The sequence below is a fragment of the Dendrobium catenatum genome, unplaced genomic scaffold (genome assembly GCF_001605985.2).
Source record: "Dendrobium catenatum unplaced genomic scaffold, ASM160598v2 fragScaff_scaffold_621, whole genome shotgun sequence".
NCBI lineage: Eukaryota > Viridiplantae > Streptophyta > Magnoliopsida > Asparagales > Orchidaceae > Dendrobium > Dendrobium catenatum.
In genome coordinates this window covers 3,188,782-3,208,989 of record NW_021319083.1, presented here as the reverse complement: position 1 = coordinate 3,208,989, position 20,208 = coordinate 3,188,782, and the positions used below count along the sequence as shown (strand labels likewise).

The following is a 20,208-nucleotide window of genomic DNA, read 5'->3' as shown; positions in this document are numbered from 1 at the left end:
GTTCTCCAATCATGAACCATGATTCATGCAACCAACAATTTCTTATATGTATCATACAATTCCAAGCCCTCTCTCTTGAATCATGAATGCACAAAACCCATTGCACACCTTTATAGAACAAGAAAACAAGAATATGGGTAGAGGCAAATAGGAAATAAAATTCAGCATTTTTGCAACCCATGGATGAAATATTTCAGCCTTTTATAACACTATACAGGTAAATTCCAGCACTACGTAGCATATCACAAGAAAATTTCAGCACTTAACATTGTGAAAAGCAACATTGAAAACCCTCGTTCTTGCTCTTAAAGAATGTTCTCAGATTTTGTACTCAAATATCTATAAAGAAACAGTACTTGCTGACAAGTATTATCAAACAACAAGATTTGCAAGGAAAGAGCAAGCATTAGTGAATTTACTTGGTCTTACCTCAAATAAACGAGCACAAAGAACATTGCCATCATCACAATACAATATTGATTCAAGACATAAAACATGTGGTTGCTTTCCGATAAATTTCCAACTTCCACAATATAGGCTCAAAGAAGGAAAAGTCTCTACGGATCACATAAGCCGAGCATCAAGCCGACCAATTATACTCCAATGCGAACTCAAATCACAAATCATCAATAAGAGGTATACTTGCCAACAATGATTTATCAAGATGAAGAGAGAACTTTCATAATGTTCAGTATGTGTGTTTGTTACAATGCTTTGTATTCCACATCGTATTTAGTCTATGATCATGAGCAATAAGTCATAGAGATTTCACTAATCACGAAACAAGTGTTATTTGACATTCTTATATGTGAGATGAAGTTAATAGAAATATTCAACTTCTAGCATAAGTTCTCATACTAGCCACATGCTCTTATGCAAAAGGAAAGAAAGATTACCCATTGAAGTGATTATTAGAGAACATATCACTTGTATGACAAAGACTATAACAAGAGACCAAGCCAACAATTATTCATTCTCAACATAAGCATTCAAAATAAGACATTCAACTCTATCAAACTCTTTCAAGAGAACACATATATGATTCGTTGGGTGGAACATCAACATTCATCTCCATTCTATGCCAAAGTTCATTGCATAAATGTATTTATTTACTAAAGATTTAATTATCGATTGATGACTTTCATCTAATATGTTTCTAACATGCATGCATCTCCTCAAGACATGGCTTGCTCAATGCAACATGACTACAAAGAAAATTGAAGACTCATGGTAACCGAACATGTCATACACAATCCCTTTATTTTATTATTCATCCAACTTGCGACCTGATATCCATTTTTCAATTGTCAATGCATCGATTCATCACATAAAGTCTCAACTCTCAACATGCTCAAATAATTGTAAATTTCTCCAAAAGGCATTTCATCAAACAACTTGAATACAACATTTATAAAACTAAATGAAGTGAATTGAGATGGACATCCTATTTCGCAATCACACATAAATCACAGAAAACACTATATTGAAGTTATTACAAAACAGTTAGCTTGAAATTAATAGTTATTCATTGTAAAAGCATAAAGAGAACCCCTCTTTTTTTTTTAAATCTCATAAATCAACCTAAAGAACGAACCATAAATACCAAAAGAAAATGTACAATTCTTTTGAGAAATGCTTACTAGAAAGAAGGGAGACATTGAATTTACTGTACTTTCAGTTCAAGAGAAAGGAAAGGTTATGATTCTGACTATTGGTCTCTTCTAGACTTCATGAAGGTGAGAAACAAGTAACGATTTAATGATTTTGCTATATCCCAAGGAAGAAAAGACTGATCTCTCAACTATCATTAAAATTTGGTAGGCAGAAGAAATCAAACAGCAAAAGTATTGCATTCATATTCATTTACCAAAGAGTAAATGCCATAAAATTTATCATTCTTAATATTAGGTAGAACAAAATGTAGCTTACAGATTTCTTAATCTCAAAGGAAAGCAGGTTTGTAATGAAGATCTTATCTTCAAGGGAAGAAAAGGGAAATAGGAGGGGTAGAGGAAGAAGGAGAGAAAAAAATGTAGAAGAAGAAGAAAAAGGAGTAGGAGCAAGAAAAGAAGGCAAGGAGTATACCTGCATGAGAAGGCCGGCTGCCAGGGTAGGGATTTCGGCCCTCTTGCTCGCACGACAGCGAAGGAAACGGGTTTTAGAGCCATTGGATGCAGTTGCCTAGGGCTCTTGGTCGGGGCTTGCGAATATAAAGGGAGACGAGGGCATCGGGATCGATCTAGGCGCGAAATTGAGGGCGGAGGAGGCGTCAAGTCCGGCTCCAAACAAGAGAGGCGGACAGGGCTTTGGGTCCGGCTCTAAACGGGAGAGACGGACGGGGCTTCGGCTCCTTTTGGGATCTGAATGGGAGAGACGAAGAGGGAAAGAAGGGAACTTCGATTCCCTTGGAACCTTGCGGGATAGAGAGCAACCAAGGAAGAGAGACCCCCGCGTCGGGGAGGGTGCGAATAGGGAAAATCAGGAAGAATGGGGAAAGATTTCATTTCCTTCCTGTCTTGTGCCAACACCCCGAGAGATGGAGAGAGGACATGAGGCGAGAGGGCGCCAATGCCTGGTCTAGGGCGGGCCAAACCAAGGAAAACGAAGGAATTGGGAAAACCGCCCTCTGGCGCTCGATGGACATCTTCCTACCTCTAAGCGTGGAAACGGACGCTGATCTTTCTTCCTCTACCGAAATCACACTGAATACCTACCTAAACAAGACAACACACGACCGAGGCGCCTGACAACGGCAGATTTCGGTCCTCAATACAATCGGGGCTGTTGGATCAAATTTCTTATTTAAGAAAGTAATTCAAATGCTAGGGAAATTCAAATGGATTTCATTAAGATTAGATCAGGCTGATTTGGGCTAGACTTGAGTTCAAATCAGACTTGATTTCACTAGAATTGGGCCAAATTGAACTCGTCGTGGTTAAAACAAACTACTCGGGCTCGACTCGACCAAATTAATTCAAAAAAGAAATCAAACTCGCATCGACGATGATTCAGATTAAATCGAGCCCGATGAGGCCCGATCAATTCAATCAAATGAGCTCGAGGAAAAAAAAAAGATAAAAACGAGGTCAACACCCAGTACAGATGATATTTGAATTTGATTCTTTGAAAGCTCTGTTTTTTTAAAGTTCTTTTGTTATTGACGAAAAAAAGTTGTTCCAATGGCCAATTTGTTTTTTAAGTGTTTGGAAGTGATTGCAAGAGCTATAAAGGTGAGTTTCTCTGTGCAGAAAAACGTCACTTATGAATTCAGTTCTTTTGATTGTTTAAGCTGTAGTGAGTTTCTTTTTTACCTGGCCTCACACTAACTTTTATTTATTTATTATTCTTTAAAATAAAAGTAATATTTCTTATACCAATTTATCTAATTTATATTATTATATTGGTAACAAAGAAAAATTGATGGTCACTCCCAAGCCCCTCAGAAATAAAACTTATTTCTTACCTTGATAAAGGCGAGCTTCTAAAAAAGAAATTCACCTTCATTTATATTTAACCAAAAATATGTTTGTACTTAGTTCTAGAAATGAATTCCAATTATTTTCAGCCACTTATTTCTAGTCAAACTAGCGAAACTTAGTTTTTTGTGATAAAACTCATTGCGTATCAACTTGGTTTAAAAAAGATCAACGAATGTATACCACGAAGTGGCAATCATTTATTGCCTTGCACTGAAACTGTTGTGTAAATAACACATTACCTATTTTGCTCTTTGGTGTAAATTGGAAGCTTATTATTGTTTTAGCGTAGTAATCAATAAATTAATGTTAGACGGGATGACCATGATAACTGTATGCCATAGTTGGATTGTAGATTTGTTTTATTACGAGTAAATGACAGTGACGATGCAATCAGTAAGTTATTCATTTTCTTTTTATAACTTTTAGCTGCACTAAAGAAAGCATGATTTCTGAGGTTTTGTTTGGTTTTATGCTTAAACAGATGTTTGTTTATCCATAAATGTTGTCCCAAGCACGTTTTGTTATTATGTTACATAAATATTAAATTAGTTGACCTCTTTTCTTTCCTTTTTCTTTTTTAGACGATGGAAGCAATTCTTAACATGCTTACAGAAGATGGAATTGCTCATGATTTATTTATTGTCATGCAAGCAATTAGGTAATTTCTAATTATTTTCTTAGATATCATGGAAAACACAAATTTGTGCTCTTCTGAATTTATGATCTCCTCTATGCTCACCTTTTTTGTACTTTTATGGTAAATCATCTTGCTTTTTTTAAACTTCTTTATCTAAGGTAAACTTAAAAAAAGTCCACCAACTATTGATATATCGCTAATTTAGTCGTAGAGAATCACGTTGCTCCAATGTTGTCTAACGACTATCCAAAATGGTCATCCCAATTTAATCCCAAAGTGGGGCAACATGATACTTTGAGACTAAAGTGTCCACACACGAATAGTTTGGGATTATTTTGAGAATTTTTCTTCTAATGCATTTCTCAAATATGCTGTACTCTTTGTTATTGTTGATTTGTAATAGATTTTGTTGCATCGACACATATTTTCAATGCTTTGCTTAGGAAGTGTCAATTTACGAATTGATTGATTACATTTGTAAAAATTAAGAAGTAGATGCTAGCTTTGTTGTTATACATTGGCCAAGACAATAGAACTATGTTAATTGACGCCTTATCAAATTAGGAGAACACTTAGCCCATAGTTTAATAGAGTTATCTGGAAATAGTCTGAAATTCATCAATACCATAATCATAACTTAATCATAACTTGTCAACCCAAAACTTGCTGTGTGGAACTTCACTTATTAATATACTTTTTGATTATTATGCTTTATTTTACTATTCCTAGAATTACTGAAGCAGTCCACTGATATGATAATAAACATGGATGAAATGACTAGATCATTGAGAAATAAAATTGAAAGTGGTGTAGCCCTCATATATAAAAAGATAAAAGCTCCAAAATTGCCCCCCAATATTAGTAAATGGCCAATTTAGCGCCCATGAGTATCAGTGTTTCGATTTGGCCTATGGACTATTAAAAAAATGATCTAAAATGATCCTTATGTTAAATTCACTATTTAGTTTGATAGAAAGTTAGAGTGAATTTTGTTACCATATTATAAGAGGAGGGTATTTTACAACAACAACAATAACAATAAGCCTTATTCCCATTATGTGGGGTATGTTATATGAATCATTTTTCTCCATTATATCTTATTAAGAGTTAATGTCATACCCCACGACGACCTGACTTTAAATAATCGATGCAGAACACAACAAAGAGGGGGGCGCCAATCACTTTACTATATTACATTTCAATATAATTCATTTGATCTAAATACATAATAATTTTGAAAGAGATCATAACTTAAAACATCAATCATTAGCGGAAGCTATCAAGATTTTATTTCCAAATTTTTTATTTGCAGAGCAATTGCAGGAAACCAAGATATGTAACTATTGACAAACTACTAACCTTAAAATAGATATTTATTACATAAAAAATAATAAAAAAGAATTTGACACTATTATGGTTCAACTTTTTCATCCCCATCCCTGCAACAACCAAAATAACAAACTGATGAGCTACGATGCCCATAAGATATGCAACTCTAATAAAGCAGTCAAGTATAAAAACAACAATACTTACATGTGTATAAAAAAGTGAATGTAAGAAAAGTAAAAAAAATTAAACAAAATTATATAATCGTTTAGTAAGAATTTTGCATAGTAGGTTATAATGTATAGATGAAAAGATGGCTACACATAATAGTTATGCATAGTGTTTTATTAATATCATTACATTAAGTTAGTTACATTAAATATAAAAATGATACATTTTCTGGAAATCCTACATTGTCCGTTTGTTCTCCAATATGTACATCATATATTACTATAGGTAATTATAAATAGATTTTAGTTCATTTCATAATTCTCTTTTTCATCCTTAGAAGGTATCATGTCCAGATGGCTCTTGATGTCGCACTGCCTTTTTTGTCTTTAGGCTTCATATCATATCGATGTTGCATTACCTGTACTATATTGCACTGCCCCTACCTTCTATCACCTAACATGATATTTTGATATTTTCTGAGGCTTATTTGATCATTGTATTTTTATTTTCGGGTTGTGTGACACTTGACTATATAAATAAATATGCACATGTATGTAGATTAATATGAATGGGAAGCATATCAGCATAGAAATAATTATGATTTTATGAATCATATGCTACAAATCATTGTATGACATAATTGTACATAGCAACATCATATAACAAAATCACCTATTACAAGAAGTTACATGTAGGATTATTGCATGGAACATGCAAGAGTACGAAGCTATGTCACCCACAACTAATTTAAATGCATGTATACAGACAAAACTTAATCAACTTGTATATTGTACTAAAAAGAGCTTATGCATATCTTACCTCCTTGACATGCTGACCCACTCAGTCAAACATGTTGTGTTTGCCTACGCATGTATGGCATGTAATCCAATTCAAATAATTAATTAGTAATTCACACAATTTTTCATTCGACTGGTACAATTAAATCTATTATCAACGAACACAGCTTCCAATTTTCCCTTTGCATATAGCGTTAGTTTTTTCTTTAAACTTTATTTTTTTCTTTAAAATTTACTCCACATTACGAATATCTTGAATACAAATCAACTAATGTTAAATGAAAAGTTTACTGAAATGAAGTACACAATATAAATTACTTACTATTTTCACTTTTCAAACCAGCCAATCAACAAACAACACAGCCTCTCCCCTATCCTCTTCTTTCTCTTCATCTTCTCACTCTAATATCTCCCTTATCTAACTGTGGCATGCCCCAAACACTCGACCAGCCAGCTCCTGCACTCTCCTAACTCACCCGACCAACACCCATACACTTATCTCTTGTAAATAGCTTCGGAGTCCGATCCTAGCTCCTACCCAAGCTCTGCTTCCAAGCTATTTCTCCCTCGCTCCAGCCAGTGAAAGAGAATTAGGCTTTGGTTGGCAAGGAATGGATTAAAGTACTAAACAAGTGCTATTTACCTAATCGTCCAAACCATTATCCAATGCATGCCCTGCTACATGCCTTTACGAAGAAGTAAATGGACCTTGCTACAGTAATTTGTATGATTAAATAGTAAATGCATTTTATTAACTTAGAAAAAAATGCAGATGAGATTTAATTTCTTAACTTCCATTCCTCCGCAATCCAATATACAGTTCTATATTTCAAATTGCTCCATTCAATGAGTAGAACACAATGATATTATGTTTTTTTATTTTCGCGAAAGTTGGTATTTTAGGTTTTTTTAATTTGATCCAAATGTGGCATATACCTGATCTAATTCAGGTTTTACAGCTAAATTCTCATTTAAATCTATTTAAAAAGGGATCATTTTTAATACTTTCGAACCAAGTCCTTTTAGGTCTACCTTTACCCCTTAAAATAGGCTTAGATCTAATACATTTGCTTTCCTAATAAGAGGAGGGTATTTTAGTAAAAGTTAAAATTTATAATTATTGTTATTTTTTAAATCCTATTGAAACTTGAAACCTATTTCTCCTCCAATTTGCCTTGAAATTTGAATAAATTAATATTATTTGTGGTTTAATTTAATTAAATAGAATTAATTTTATTTAATGATTGATTTTGTAGTGTATAAATATAAGAAATAATGAATTCATAATATGCATAGATTAATATAAAAAGTGTAGAATGTTTTATAATAATTTTGTTTGTTCTACTCAAATATATTAAATCACATGTGTTATTTTATGTAATCATAAAAGTGACAATACATAATCAATATAAAAAACGTAACTTTGCACACAATTGAACCACCTAAAATATGGTTAAATTTAAATTTTGATGTTAACTTTATTTGTGAATTTTTTCTCCTTTGGGGCCATTTATGATCAATTTTAAATAGCCGAGTGATTTAATAGGAGCGCTGTGATATTTTGAGACTAAATTAGTTATTTACTGATAGTCAAAGGACAATTTTAGATTTTTTCTCTTTATTAAAATGATTTAGTAAATTACTATTGATGCTGAACAAGTTTAAGAACCTTAAAATCCTAAACCCCTCGGTGTTGAAGAAAATGATTTAAATAGCTGGAGGGTTATGCTTTGGTTCTCCTTCGGTTAGTCACCATTCTAGACTTGGTTGCGCAATTAGGCTCCAGAAGATGACCCAACTCCAGTCGAGTCATTACATTCTCAATGTAAAAACCCCATTTGTTTCATTATATTAATTCTATGACCTTATGAACCATTTAACATTGTAATTGCTTTGTCAGTTTTCTGTTCTCTAACTTAAGTCTTATTAATACATTGATAAAAATAAAAATATCTATTTTCAATTAGATATATGAGGTAAATTTTCCCGGACAAAATGATGTTCAACTAGACTTTATAAATAATTGTCAAACATATCAGAAAGGTAAATAACAATAATATCAGTCCACTTTCCATTTGTTACAATTAGCTTTTAGAAGGTTAAAATTATTAAAATTATCCCAAGTATTATAAAGAACTAATAAAACCTTTTTTCTTGGGTATACTTTTGTAGCGGCGTTCTTTGATTTTTTTTTGGAAATTGTTCCTTTATCTTTTCTCATGTCTTTGTTGTAACCTAGGCTTATTCCTGTCACTTGCATAAGCTGATGGCAATTTAATCATTATTAAAACTCCCTCCCTCACTAGACATGAACAGAAAAAGTCACACATCCATCAATTTATGTCATTCTATTTACCTTTCTACATGTAGTTCCGTACTTTGAATTATACTATAATCAGCATGGAGATCGGCTGAAGTTCCAATTATGATAATTTGTTCCGAAAACTATACTTTTGCTCCTTGAATTAGTTTGACATGTTGCTTGTTATTTTATGTGTTAGAAGTATAAGCATAATATGACATTACTATGGCTATGCATTATGAAGTTATATTTCCTGATGTTTTTCTTTAGTTCATTATATTTTGGTTTTCAAACTGGCTTTGCTGTAGGGGTTATAGTCTTTGCGGGGAAATTGATTCTGCTGTGAAGATGTTTGAGAATTGCACAAGCTCAAGAGCACCTGCGGCTGAGTTGTATGTGGTAAGTCTATAGCTAGATTCAAATGCCTAAATGCTTTTCTTCTGCTTCCACTCAGTAGTTTGGTTCTTGATTACCTATTACTGCCGTCATCATGTTACTTTTTAATGCCTCTGAAGATGATGCTTATTATTAATGTCCGACTTAGGATGCTTCTTGAGTGCACTTGAGGCTATGTGAAGCATACAAGTTGCTTATAGATGCTTTGGAAGCATGTTTTATTGCGCCAATCCAAAAAATATGTGCAATTTTTGCGTATCATGTCAGAAGCTAGGGATATCGAAAGCGTCAAGCTGACATATGTGCCTTAAGATTAGCCTTTTAAAATCCTTAATTGGTTTTCTTATATGGGCATGGGCTTAAAAGTGCTAATTCTAATAGGCTTTAGGCCATCCCGTGAGTCCATGGATATTTAAAGGCCATCTAAAAGCATATAATCCAAGATTCATCGCTAAAGATGATGACTTTGGTTGGCTCGTATTGTCAAACACCTACGATCGGATGCTGGAGTTTAAACGGATGTTGTTGGAGATTGATGAACACTGATAAAAAATGGATATTTTTTGGAGCTCATCATACTGTTGTTGAGATAACCAGTGGATTTTGTTGATCATCATAATTCGTTGTACAAGAGAAACCAAGTCCCATATCCCCTTTAGGTGTATAATTTGATCTAGTTTGAATATAAATGGGCCTAGTGGACTTTAATGTTCAGCTTGTTAGGCTCTCTAAATATAACGCTAAACCAAGCATACAGTGAAGGCTTAAGAAAACAAACTTTAAAGTGGTTCGGTTAAACTTTCAGCAACCCTCTATGAAGCTAAGGTTTCTTATTTTTATGTTCTGTTTATGCGATCATTTCATGAGTTGGAGTAGCTAGGGTAATGACTTCATTTTATTGGTTTTCTAGAAGTTTGTATAAATACTTTGATGCATCTTGGAAGTAAAAAGAAAAAACAAATTAGAGAAGAAGAAATTGCAGGAACACGAAGATAGGTGATGTGATATAATCAAGAATTGCACGTGAAATTTATAAAGAACCACAAAGTGTGCTAATTTAAGATTAAGGTATCGTGAGGTGAGGTTCAAGAGTTTTCAATTGTCAAAATTATTATGATAAGCAATTACAAACTTGATGTTTGGGCACAATTGACGATAGATCTGGAAATTCTCACAATAAGACAAATGTGGAGTAAAATATAATCCCACGGCTAATGTTTTGAAAATTCACAATGAGTTACCTTGCTCACTCACACTCATGTAGGGCTTAGCGGAAGAAGGTCTTTAGCATACCCAACGATACCATGAGGACGGTAGCAACCCCAACGGCCGTGAGCAACGGAAAGGTTGACGGTGGCGAGGATGGTGGGAATGGTTGACTGTCGATGCTCCAATCATAGTTTGGAAGCTGGCGGTCGATGACGCTCACAAGAGTAGGTACAACTCGATCCAAATAATCTTTAACGGTGGCGTCGTCTTCAAATCCCACGTTGAAGAAGGGAGATCGTAGGATGTTGAGATTTCCGTCGGCGTCGAACACAAGTCCCCACTCAAATTCGGGATCCGCCATGCATGCTTGACATTTGAGAGAACTCCATCGAGAAGAGAGGAAATATGTGGTGGTGAGAGAGAGCACTTGTAGATTGCGAAGAAGGGAGGGGAGGAAGAGAGGGTCGGTGGGATTTCCAAGGGGAAGAGGTGAGGCCGGCGGGTGCAAGGGGAATAGGCTAGGGTTTTGAGAAGATAGGCTTAAGATTGTGGAGGAGATTAATCAAAATCTGAAATTTAATTTCAGTTTTGATTAGATTGGGAGGGAATTAACTTGAATTTTGAATTTCAAATCAAAGGGAATTAAGGCATTGATTGGGGAATTAATGGGGGAGCTAAGGAGGGGAAGGCCAGCGGTTTCAAGAGAGGAGGGGAAGGAGTTTTTAAACAAATCCTGAAATAAATTTCAGGGTTTGAAATTTTTGGAGGGAGAATTAAATGAAATCAATTTTGATTTCAAAATGGGAGGAAGAGTTACTTAGCAATTAATGAGGAGAAGCCTCATAGGGAGGCCGACGGCATGTAGAGGGGAAGAGGGAGGGATTAAGGGGAGGAACCAAGCTCTTTCCAAATAGGAACGAAAAGTTGGAGGGAAATTAATGACTCCTCCAAATAGGCCTCATTTGAATTTTGAATTTTGAAAACTTTCCATATTTGGTTCTAACAAATTTGGAAAATTTTGAACTCAAGAAATTTTGAATTCTCAAAATTCGAACAAGAGGGGAAATGGGGGAGAGGGGCCGGCGGTTGGGTGGTGGAAGAGGTGGTGGAGGAAGGGTGGCCGGCGGCCAAAGGGGAGGCCGGCGGTTGGCTCCCTTTGGTGCTAGACGGGAAGAAATAGGGGGCTCGGCTTGGGCTAACGGGATGTGGATTTGGGTAGTTGAAGATGAGGGGAAAACACAACGAAGATAGAACAACTTAACCACGAGCCGCGGACTCTTCCAACGATTGGTGGGCCTTGCGAATGCTCCCTTTGAGCTCTCTCCCTTCTCTAGCTCTCATGCAAGAAGAAGTAGAAACAAAACACAATTTTCATTCAAATATTCATTAACCTCATTACAATAGAAATGACCTATATATAGGTCCCAACATGAAAGAAAATACAAAGACTAAGTTGCCCTCAGGGCTACAACATGACTCAACTCAAACTAGGGGTACAATAGGAAGACTCCAAGAAATAAAATGCATAAACATCTAGAAATATAAACTCTGAATCGTGGCCGTCGATCTGCGCTGTCTCCGACGATACACATGCTTGAACCTCTGATCGATGTCCTCATCAATAGGAGCTGATATTTTTATTATCTCTTCAATAAGAAAGATAGATACAAGTGATCTACTATTCGAGAGGTAGATCAGCTCTCACACAAATCCTAGACGCCTCTAGGAAACTCACAACAAATCTTAAAATAAACTTCAGTAAAACATAAGTTAAAAACCTTGGATCAAACTCCCCCTTAAATAGCGCCAACACATAATACACATAATTAAAACCTTCCTAAACAGCAAAAATACAATTAGGAATCCTTCTTAAACAATCAACCAATCATAAACAACATAAATATAATTAGAAAATCTTTCTAAACAATTAAACCCTTTCTAAATAGCATAATCACAATTAGGAAACCTTCCTAAGCTCACCATTTATTAGGGATCTTCCTAAACAACTCCCATTTGTTAGAAACCTTATTAAACAATTTCCCCTTAGTAGGGACCTTCCTAAACAGTTCCCCCTTGACATATCATACTTTTGGCATTTTTTTGGTTAATAAGGACATGTTTGTATTTGTACATTAGGGATTCTTTCAATTTAAGGGCTATTTGGTTGGATGCAAAAAAGAAATACATGTAAAATAAAGCTAAATTGATTGCATTTACTTTGCAATTAAATTGTAGAGAAATTGAACTATGAAGAAAAATAAATTTTGCTTCACCGACTTTGTTTCAAACTAAGGGTCATTTTAGAGCAGCTTTTTCACTGCTTTCTTATCAGATTGTTTGCAGATCATTGACCCATTGCTAGTTGGTTAATGCTTGTTGTTGTTTTTCAAAAATTTTTATGGTGAGAATCATCTTTTAACAGTAAGATATGTTAAAGTATGGTACCTATAAGAAAGCAGTTGTTTGATTTTTTTTTTCAAAAGAAAAAAAAAATATAATACCTATAGTAGCTTTGAAAAAGCTGCTTTCCCATAGCAATACTTTTATAATTAGCTACAATTTTCCTAAGCAAACCTAATTGCAAAAGTTGCTTTTTATACCAGATTTTTATTATAAGTTGAGTTTTCCCAAACACATTATCACCTTAAAAGTTGTTTGAATTATTTCTCAATTCTTTGAATGTTTTAAAAATTTCTTATTGTCTTTTGATTTAGCCATCCATCTTCACCTTGCTTAGATTTGCATGTTGCATTCCCTCCTCGATGACCTTCACAAAGTGGTGTGATATTATGACTCTTTTGGTTTGCTCTTATGTCCCTTCCAACTTCTTAACTATTCATTGCTTCTATTATATATTTATAAATTATAACCAATCATTTTGTTGCGGTTTCAAATCCAAGCAAGAGTATTTAACTTCCGCACCCCTCACCCAAATAATTGTTGTGATCATTTGATACGCTTTGCACTTTATGCATATTTGCTAGTTTGTATTAGAGCATAGATCATTTATGCAAAAGCTTATAGCCTTTTATAAACGCAAGTTGCGTTCATTAAGGCAAGTGAATTGATAGCTAATTCTTATTTTAGTACTTTGGGTGTTTTTATTTTATTTTAGTAACAATAAAATTTTTGTGTTTATTTAAGACAAACATGCTTATGTTGTTTTCCATAAGAGTTGGTTTTACTCTTTAATTTTTTTTTTGGGAAACTTCATAATTGGCGAGTCTATTACTATGTTGACCTTTGCTAAAATGAGGGCGAAATCTCTGGGTAGTGTCTTATCTACAAACCCATCTGCCTTCCAAAATTTACCTCGGAACTTAATTCGTTAAAACTCCCTCGCCGAATAAGAAGAGCGAGCGGAGGCCGGGGCCGAATTTTCGGAGCCCACATACTATTATTTGGATGTTTATTTTAATAAAGCCTATGGATGCTTATTTTTGAAGGTTATGTTGGTTGTTGCAATCATTTGTGATATCGTTGTTTATAGTAGAGTTCTCTATCTGCTACTTAGGTGTTGGTAGTGGTACGGTGTCTTATGATCCTATTGTAGTATTCATTTTTGTTGGTAGTCTTGCCTTTGGAGTTATGTGAAGTAAGGCGGGGTTGTGGTTGTAAGGAGTAGCTTACAGTTATTGATTGATTGATTGAGTCTTGTGGCTAAAGCTTACTCTTTTGGGATTTACAAATTGTCTCAATATTTTTTGGACTATTTTAATTATAAAAAATGGGGAATTAGAAGAGTATATGTATTAGATTTTGCCTATGTTAAAAAAGGCAGTGGTAAAAAGACTTGGTTAGAAAAGATTAGAAGTGATATTTTTTATTAGATTTAAATGAGAATTTGATGCTTAATAGGACAATTGAGAAAAAAAAAATTCATGTAGTTGTTGACGCCTAGTGGGATGAAGGCTTGATCTTGTTGTTGTTGCAAAAAAATACGAAATTTGTGATTATAACAGAGGATATGATGCATCTAAAATTCAATTTAGTCTTTTTTGAATTAACTTTTGGTTGATTGTGCAATTTATTCTTATCCTTTTCTTGTTTAATTAGCAACCTTAAAACCTTTGAGAGTGGTTTTCCTGGGACAAGTGGGAGGCCTTATTTTGTCTCATTTTCTTTTATTCTCTTTATGCTCAAAATGTTGAATTGAGTTTATTGTATTTTTGATAGTTTGCCAAACATTATATTAAACGGATTCCTATGATACCATGGTTTCAATTGAATGAATGATTTTTTTTTTAAAAAGATTTTTACTCGTTACTTTTGGTGAACAACTATTAAATTAACATTTGCATGTTTTTTTTTTTTTTCATTTTTATTTAGTTTTTATCTAACTAACAAAATTCATCAAAATGAAGGCTTTGCAATTTATGAAGGTTTAAATATGTTTCCATGATTTTATGTAATTTTTATTGATTTGCATTAACAAACTGTAGATTATAAGACATTATTTATATGATTTGGTTTTAGAACTTAAGATTGTATCGAAATATCAACTATAAGTGGAGATCACAATCTGAATCATTTAACAAATCAAAAGGAAGGATGAAATTTTTGGAGCTGTACAAAATTAATTTTTTGAATTGTTGAATGAACAAAACTGAATGTGTAAATATGTAAATCAAGCTAATGAATTAAAATTTGAGCCTACTTATTTTTAGCCTCATCTGCAAGAAGTAGATTTAGTCCTAACCAATCAATTTGAATGGTAATACTGTTAGCAACAAGAAATTCATTATAATTTAATCAAAATAGATCACAAGGGAGTATATGATAATGAAGCCTATATTAATAATTGGCATCAAATGCATGATTTATATCGTGACAAAACTAATAGGGTAAAAGTTAAGTGTCTACATTCGATGGGACGAAAAATCTGAAATATTTTGTAAGCTTTTGCTAAATTGCAGTTAGTTGTGCAAGCTAATATGTATTAGACGAGTTTGGAAAGAAATTAGGCATTTTAGAGAACCTACTTCTACTTTGATTGGCATTTAAGTTGAAATAAAAATATCCGCCACTATCATATTGTGATCAATTGCTTGATGAATTTCATGCATTAAAATAAGTAACAAAAACTCTTATTGAATATATGAATAAATTTGAAGAATTAATTATGCATTCGGAAATAATTGAATATCTTGAAACATCACTTTTTCTAGGTTTGCAACTGGATTAAACCTGAAAATTAGAATAGAAATGATGCTGCATCAAATTCCATCACTTGAACATACTTTCCAACTTGCATTTTTTTGCAAAAGCCATTTTTAAATTTCATTGTACAAATGAATTCCTAGTAGGAGTTTATCTATTGATGACAAAGATGATAATGGAATTAATGAGGGAGGTGATATTCATGAATTGGTTACATATATAGGTTATTCTAAAATTGTTTAATGGTAACACTCTTTAAATGTTATGTGATGTATTATTACTTCACCTAAAGTGGAATTTGATTTACATTTCAAGTTTATTTTAAGCTTGATGATAGATTAGATAAGCTTATTATAGATAGTAGAAGAGTACAAGTTGTATGATGTTGTGGATATTCACTTATTGATCCCAAAAAATTAAAACTTGAACAACGTCTACAACCATATATGTAGCGTGGGTAGATAGGGCTTTGTTTTTTATTACAAAAAGATGTTTAGTGCTACATATTTTAAGATTTGATGTGATGTTTTTCCTATGGATGTGGCACATTTTTTTTAGTCAAGCTTGGTTATATGATTTAGATGTGTCTTATTTGAAAAAAAAATCTAATATTTATGAGTTCAAAAGCAATGAAAGGAGAATAGTCTTGATCCCCTATGAAATGTAAAATATATTTGTTTCATCTATAAAGGAATCTAGTTCTCCTAATGAACTGAAGAAATCAATGCACCTTTTAAATCCACATATCATAAAAGAAGTCTTATAGAAGGATTGATTTATGTGGTCGTGCTTATAGAATCTATAGGTGTTATTGTTAAAATCCCAATAATCCCTTGGCCCTTGTTCCCACGACCAGCATGAGAATCCATGGGAGGCTCACCTAGATCATGCTGTTAAATTTCAATCGTCCCTTAGTCCTTGATCCCACGGCCATCATGAGGATCCGTGGGAGGCTCACCTGGATTATAACGATTTCCTTCTATATTTGGGTGGTTGATTTAGGAAGGATTATATTAAGGCAATTATACATGATTCTATAGTTATTGTTTCTTTATTAAGACATCTTGTATGAACATATAAATAGGTATAGTTTGTATAATAAAATTAAAGCTTTTCCCTCTCCAATTTTTTGAATGTAACATGGTATCACAACCTTAGTTGCCTTGATCAGAATTCTGAGTTTTTTTTTAATGCCAGACTTTCTGAAGGGAAGGCTTGAGCTGCCTAGCCTTCCCTTGAAAGGGAGCGGGTTCCCATCTTATTTGTTCATGCGTACATCCAACTGAAAATAGGGAGAATGCTTCATCTCGTGGTCTCTAGGTTCGATCGAGAGAGACAAACGTCTCGTGCGTCTCGTCTGGAGGAGTTGAGCAAGAACCCCGTGGTCTATGCGTTCGATCGAGAGAGACGAACATCTTGTGAACTCTTGCGTGCGTGCGACCAAACAGGATGAGAGAGGCGTTTGGCCAGAAGATTCTGCGCATGTGTCTTGTCCAGAACCAAGCGGGATCGAGCTTCCCTGAAGCTTGCCTCACGCGATAGTCTCCTCTCACGTGCTTTTGGGGTGGAACCAAAACGAGCCATCTTGCATTTGGATGAGGGATCATGCGACTACACAGGACGAGAGATCGTGCAAGCAGGTGCTTGTGTCTGGTCTACTTTCGTTTTGTTCCTCTGGCCCTTGAAATTTCTCGCGTTCTTTGCATCTGCGCCAAATCCTGCCGGCATAGACGTCGCCATAGGCTCCAAACTCGCTGCCAATGCTGTCAAAAACCATTTTGGCGGGTCTTCTACAGTCGCATCCAATCACCAATGGAAGAGGGAAACTTACGATAGACACCGCTGGCCTTCATTATCAGAATTATGAGGAATACATGTTCCTACCACCGGCCTTAATTGTTAGAATTTTATGGAATACATGTTCCCACCACCGGTCATCATTGCTAGAATTCTGAGGAATATAGATTCTCACCACTAGCCTTCATTGTCGGAATTCTGAGGAATACATGTTCTCTCGATCGGCCTTCATTACCGTAATTCTAATAAATTTCGGTTATTTTGCTTCCTTTGTGCGTCTAAGACCGAGGTGAGATCGAGCAGGAGGGCTCCTCTCACGTGTAATGTCGAGAGTCGACCGAGCAAAAGTGAGAGAAGTCAAGCGTAGGACCTCCTCTTGTGTATGTATGGAAAGAGCTGAGAGTTCTCTCTCATGAGGGTCTAGGGCCGCAACAAGCAAGAGTGCAAGACCTGTACTCTTTCCACCTGTCAGACCTGAGAGATCATAGGCCTTAAGTGCGCATGTACGGGGTCGATCGAACATGAGTGTTATGTTGGAGTCAGACGATTGATTTGCATTGGGAAGAAGGATGGATCGATCAGACGGGAGGAGATTTACGTGCTAAGTGCTAAGCCGCTTGAGACGTTTTTTCTGCTGATGTCCTTAAAGCTTGACGCAACCGTAAAAATAGATTTTTTCCTACTGTCGTGCCTTCATTATCGGCCTTTCCTTGTGGTTGCTATCCTATCTATAACCAATGCAGCCTTCATTGTTGCCCTGCTTAATATAGCCTTCATTGATGCTCTTTGCTGCCACAATGTTTGAAACTAATTTCTCCTAAAGTTTTAATCAAATGGAGGATTCTATAGTCCACCAAGGGATTTGATAACTCTACTTTTTTGGGACTAATTACCAAGCTGGGAATGGTAGATTTGTATTCTCCAACTTGAGGGGGAGTGTTAAAATCCCAATCTTCCCTTCGCCCTTGATCTCACGGTTAGCATGAGGATCTGTGGGAGGCTCACCTAGATCACGCTGTTAAATCTCAGTCGTCCCTTAGCCCTTGATCGCACGGCTAGCATGAGGATTCGTGGGAGTCTCACCTGGATTACGTCAATCTCCTTCTATATTTGGGTGGTTGATTTAGGAAGGGTTATATTAAGACAATTATGCATGATTCTGTAGTTATTTGTTTCTATATTAAGGCATCTTGTATGAATCTATAAATAGGAATAGCTTGTATAATAAAATTAACGCTTTTCCCTATCCAATTTTCTGAATTTAACATTTATAACCAAAAATCTGAATAATTATTCAAGATATTAATCACATACTCTTTGATTTCAAATATTTATATGTTGGCGAGCTTCAATATGATATTTATTTGATTACCGGATCGTATTTACATAACTTACTAAATTATAGGATAAGTTCAAATGAACATACTGAATCTAAAAGACAATTACATGGTTTGATTTAAAAAATGGTTTGTTAGAAAGAGTTTGAATGTTATGCAATTCCAGCATAATTGCATTTATGAAATATGAAAGTTGGCACATTGGTATTAAGGATAAAGCAGAAATATTATATTTATGATAGGAAAGTTTATGCAAATGTACAAAGTTTTTGATGTTTGGTATATAATCTTTTAGTTAGATGTTTGTGCTATTTTTTGATCCAACAATTCAATAGCTAGATTTACAGTAGAAATGAAATCATATATATACATGCCAAATGGGTAGAATGTTTACGGGAATATACTATACCCGTGGTTTATTACATTCAATGTGTTCAAACAGTGTTGGGATGGAAAATAAGCTTGACGATGCATTAAGTAAATTTGCCATTATTTTATATACAATGAAAATTAAAGTGCTGGTTTTGATTATATCATGCTTGATTATTCTACTTCTATGGATGTCAATAAAATATATAATGCTTTAAAAGATGAGTTACATATGTTTAATACAGAATTTATAATTAAAGAGAGCTGTTTTTTTTTATTCAAGGGAACTGATCTATATATATTGATGATCTTTTAAAGATATTCACTTATTCTGGAATTGCATGACATTTTGGTAGAGATACAACTTAAGCAATTACTGGCCAAAATTTAGAGGAGATGTAGCACAGATAGTGTCACAATACAGATTTTATCATAAAATTAATTTAAGAAGAGATAATATTTGGTTATACACACCGTGGCCTATTCCATATGAATCCTGGGAAGATGTTTGTATGGATTCCTGATAGGATTGTCTCAGAAAATACAATTTTATATTTGGTGGATTGTTTTTCTTAATGGCTCACTTTATTCCTTGTAATAATATTGATGCTGCATGATTTATAATAAAATTGTATTTTAAGAAGGTTTTTAAATTATATGATTTACCTAAAATGTATCAGAGGTGTAAAATTTATAACTTATTTCTAAAAAAATCTATGAAAGAAGATTGAAAATTTGTTAAAATTCTTAAGATGTCTATTACGATGTTTGATAAAATAGCATGTAATCAGTTGAGATTTTTTTCATCTATATGATCAAGTTCACTTACATTTGTTAATCAATTTACAAACTTGAGCTCATTTGAAACAATCAAATGATTTCAACTTGCTTAATTACAAAAACTATATATCTTGTTGGACTTTAAATTAAATTTAGACATTGTGAATTTGTGTAATTATTTGTACAACATAGGCATGATTTGTATGAAAGCATTCAAACTAGTTGTTAAATACCACAGATTGAAGTCTATTGCAGATGCAAACAAAATAAATGTGGAATTCAATTCTAGTGATAAAGTAAAAACTCATTTAAATCTTGAATGATTTCTTATAAGAACTCTTAAGAGAATAATTGTTTGATAAATAGGACTATAGAAAGTCATCCACCATATCTAGTCAGATGCTTGTAAGTTATAAATTTTATAAAATTTTGGTATTAGTTCAATTCT

At 34.1% G+C, this 20,208-nt stretch overlaps 1 protein-coding gene across 3 annotated transcripts in view; it reads left to right on the top strand.

Annotated features, from left to right (window-relative positions):
- The window catches only part of LOC110106145 (pentatricopeptide repeat-containing protein At4g35850, mitochondrial), a 44,774-nt gene that overhangs the window by 16,533 nt on the left and 8,033 nt on the right, over positions 1 to 20,208 (top strand). For 2 of the 3 annotated variants that reach the window (XM_020835919.2, XM_020835921.2), the window contains exons 4-5: positions 4,061 to 4,137; positions 9,021 to 9,111. In XM_020835919.2, the coding sequence (XP_020691578.1) occupies positions 4,061 to 4,137; positions 9,021 to 9,111 (168 nt within the window). The remainder of the gene's footprint in view (positions 1 to 4,060; positions 4,138 to 9,020; positions 9,112 to 20,208) is intronic. The other variant, XM_020835920.2, reaches the window with a different exon arrangement.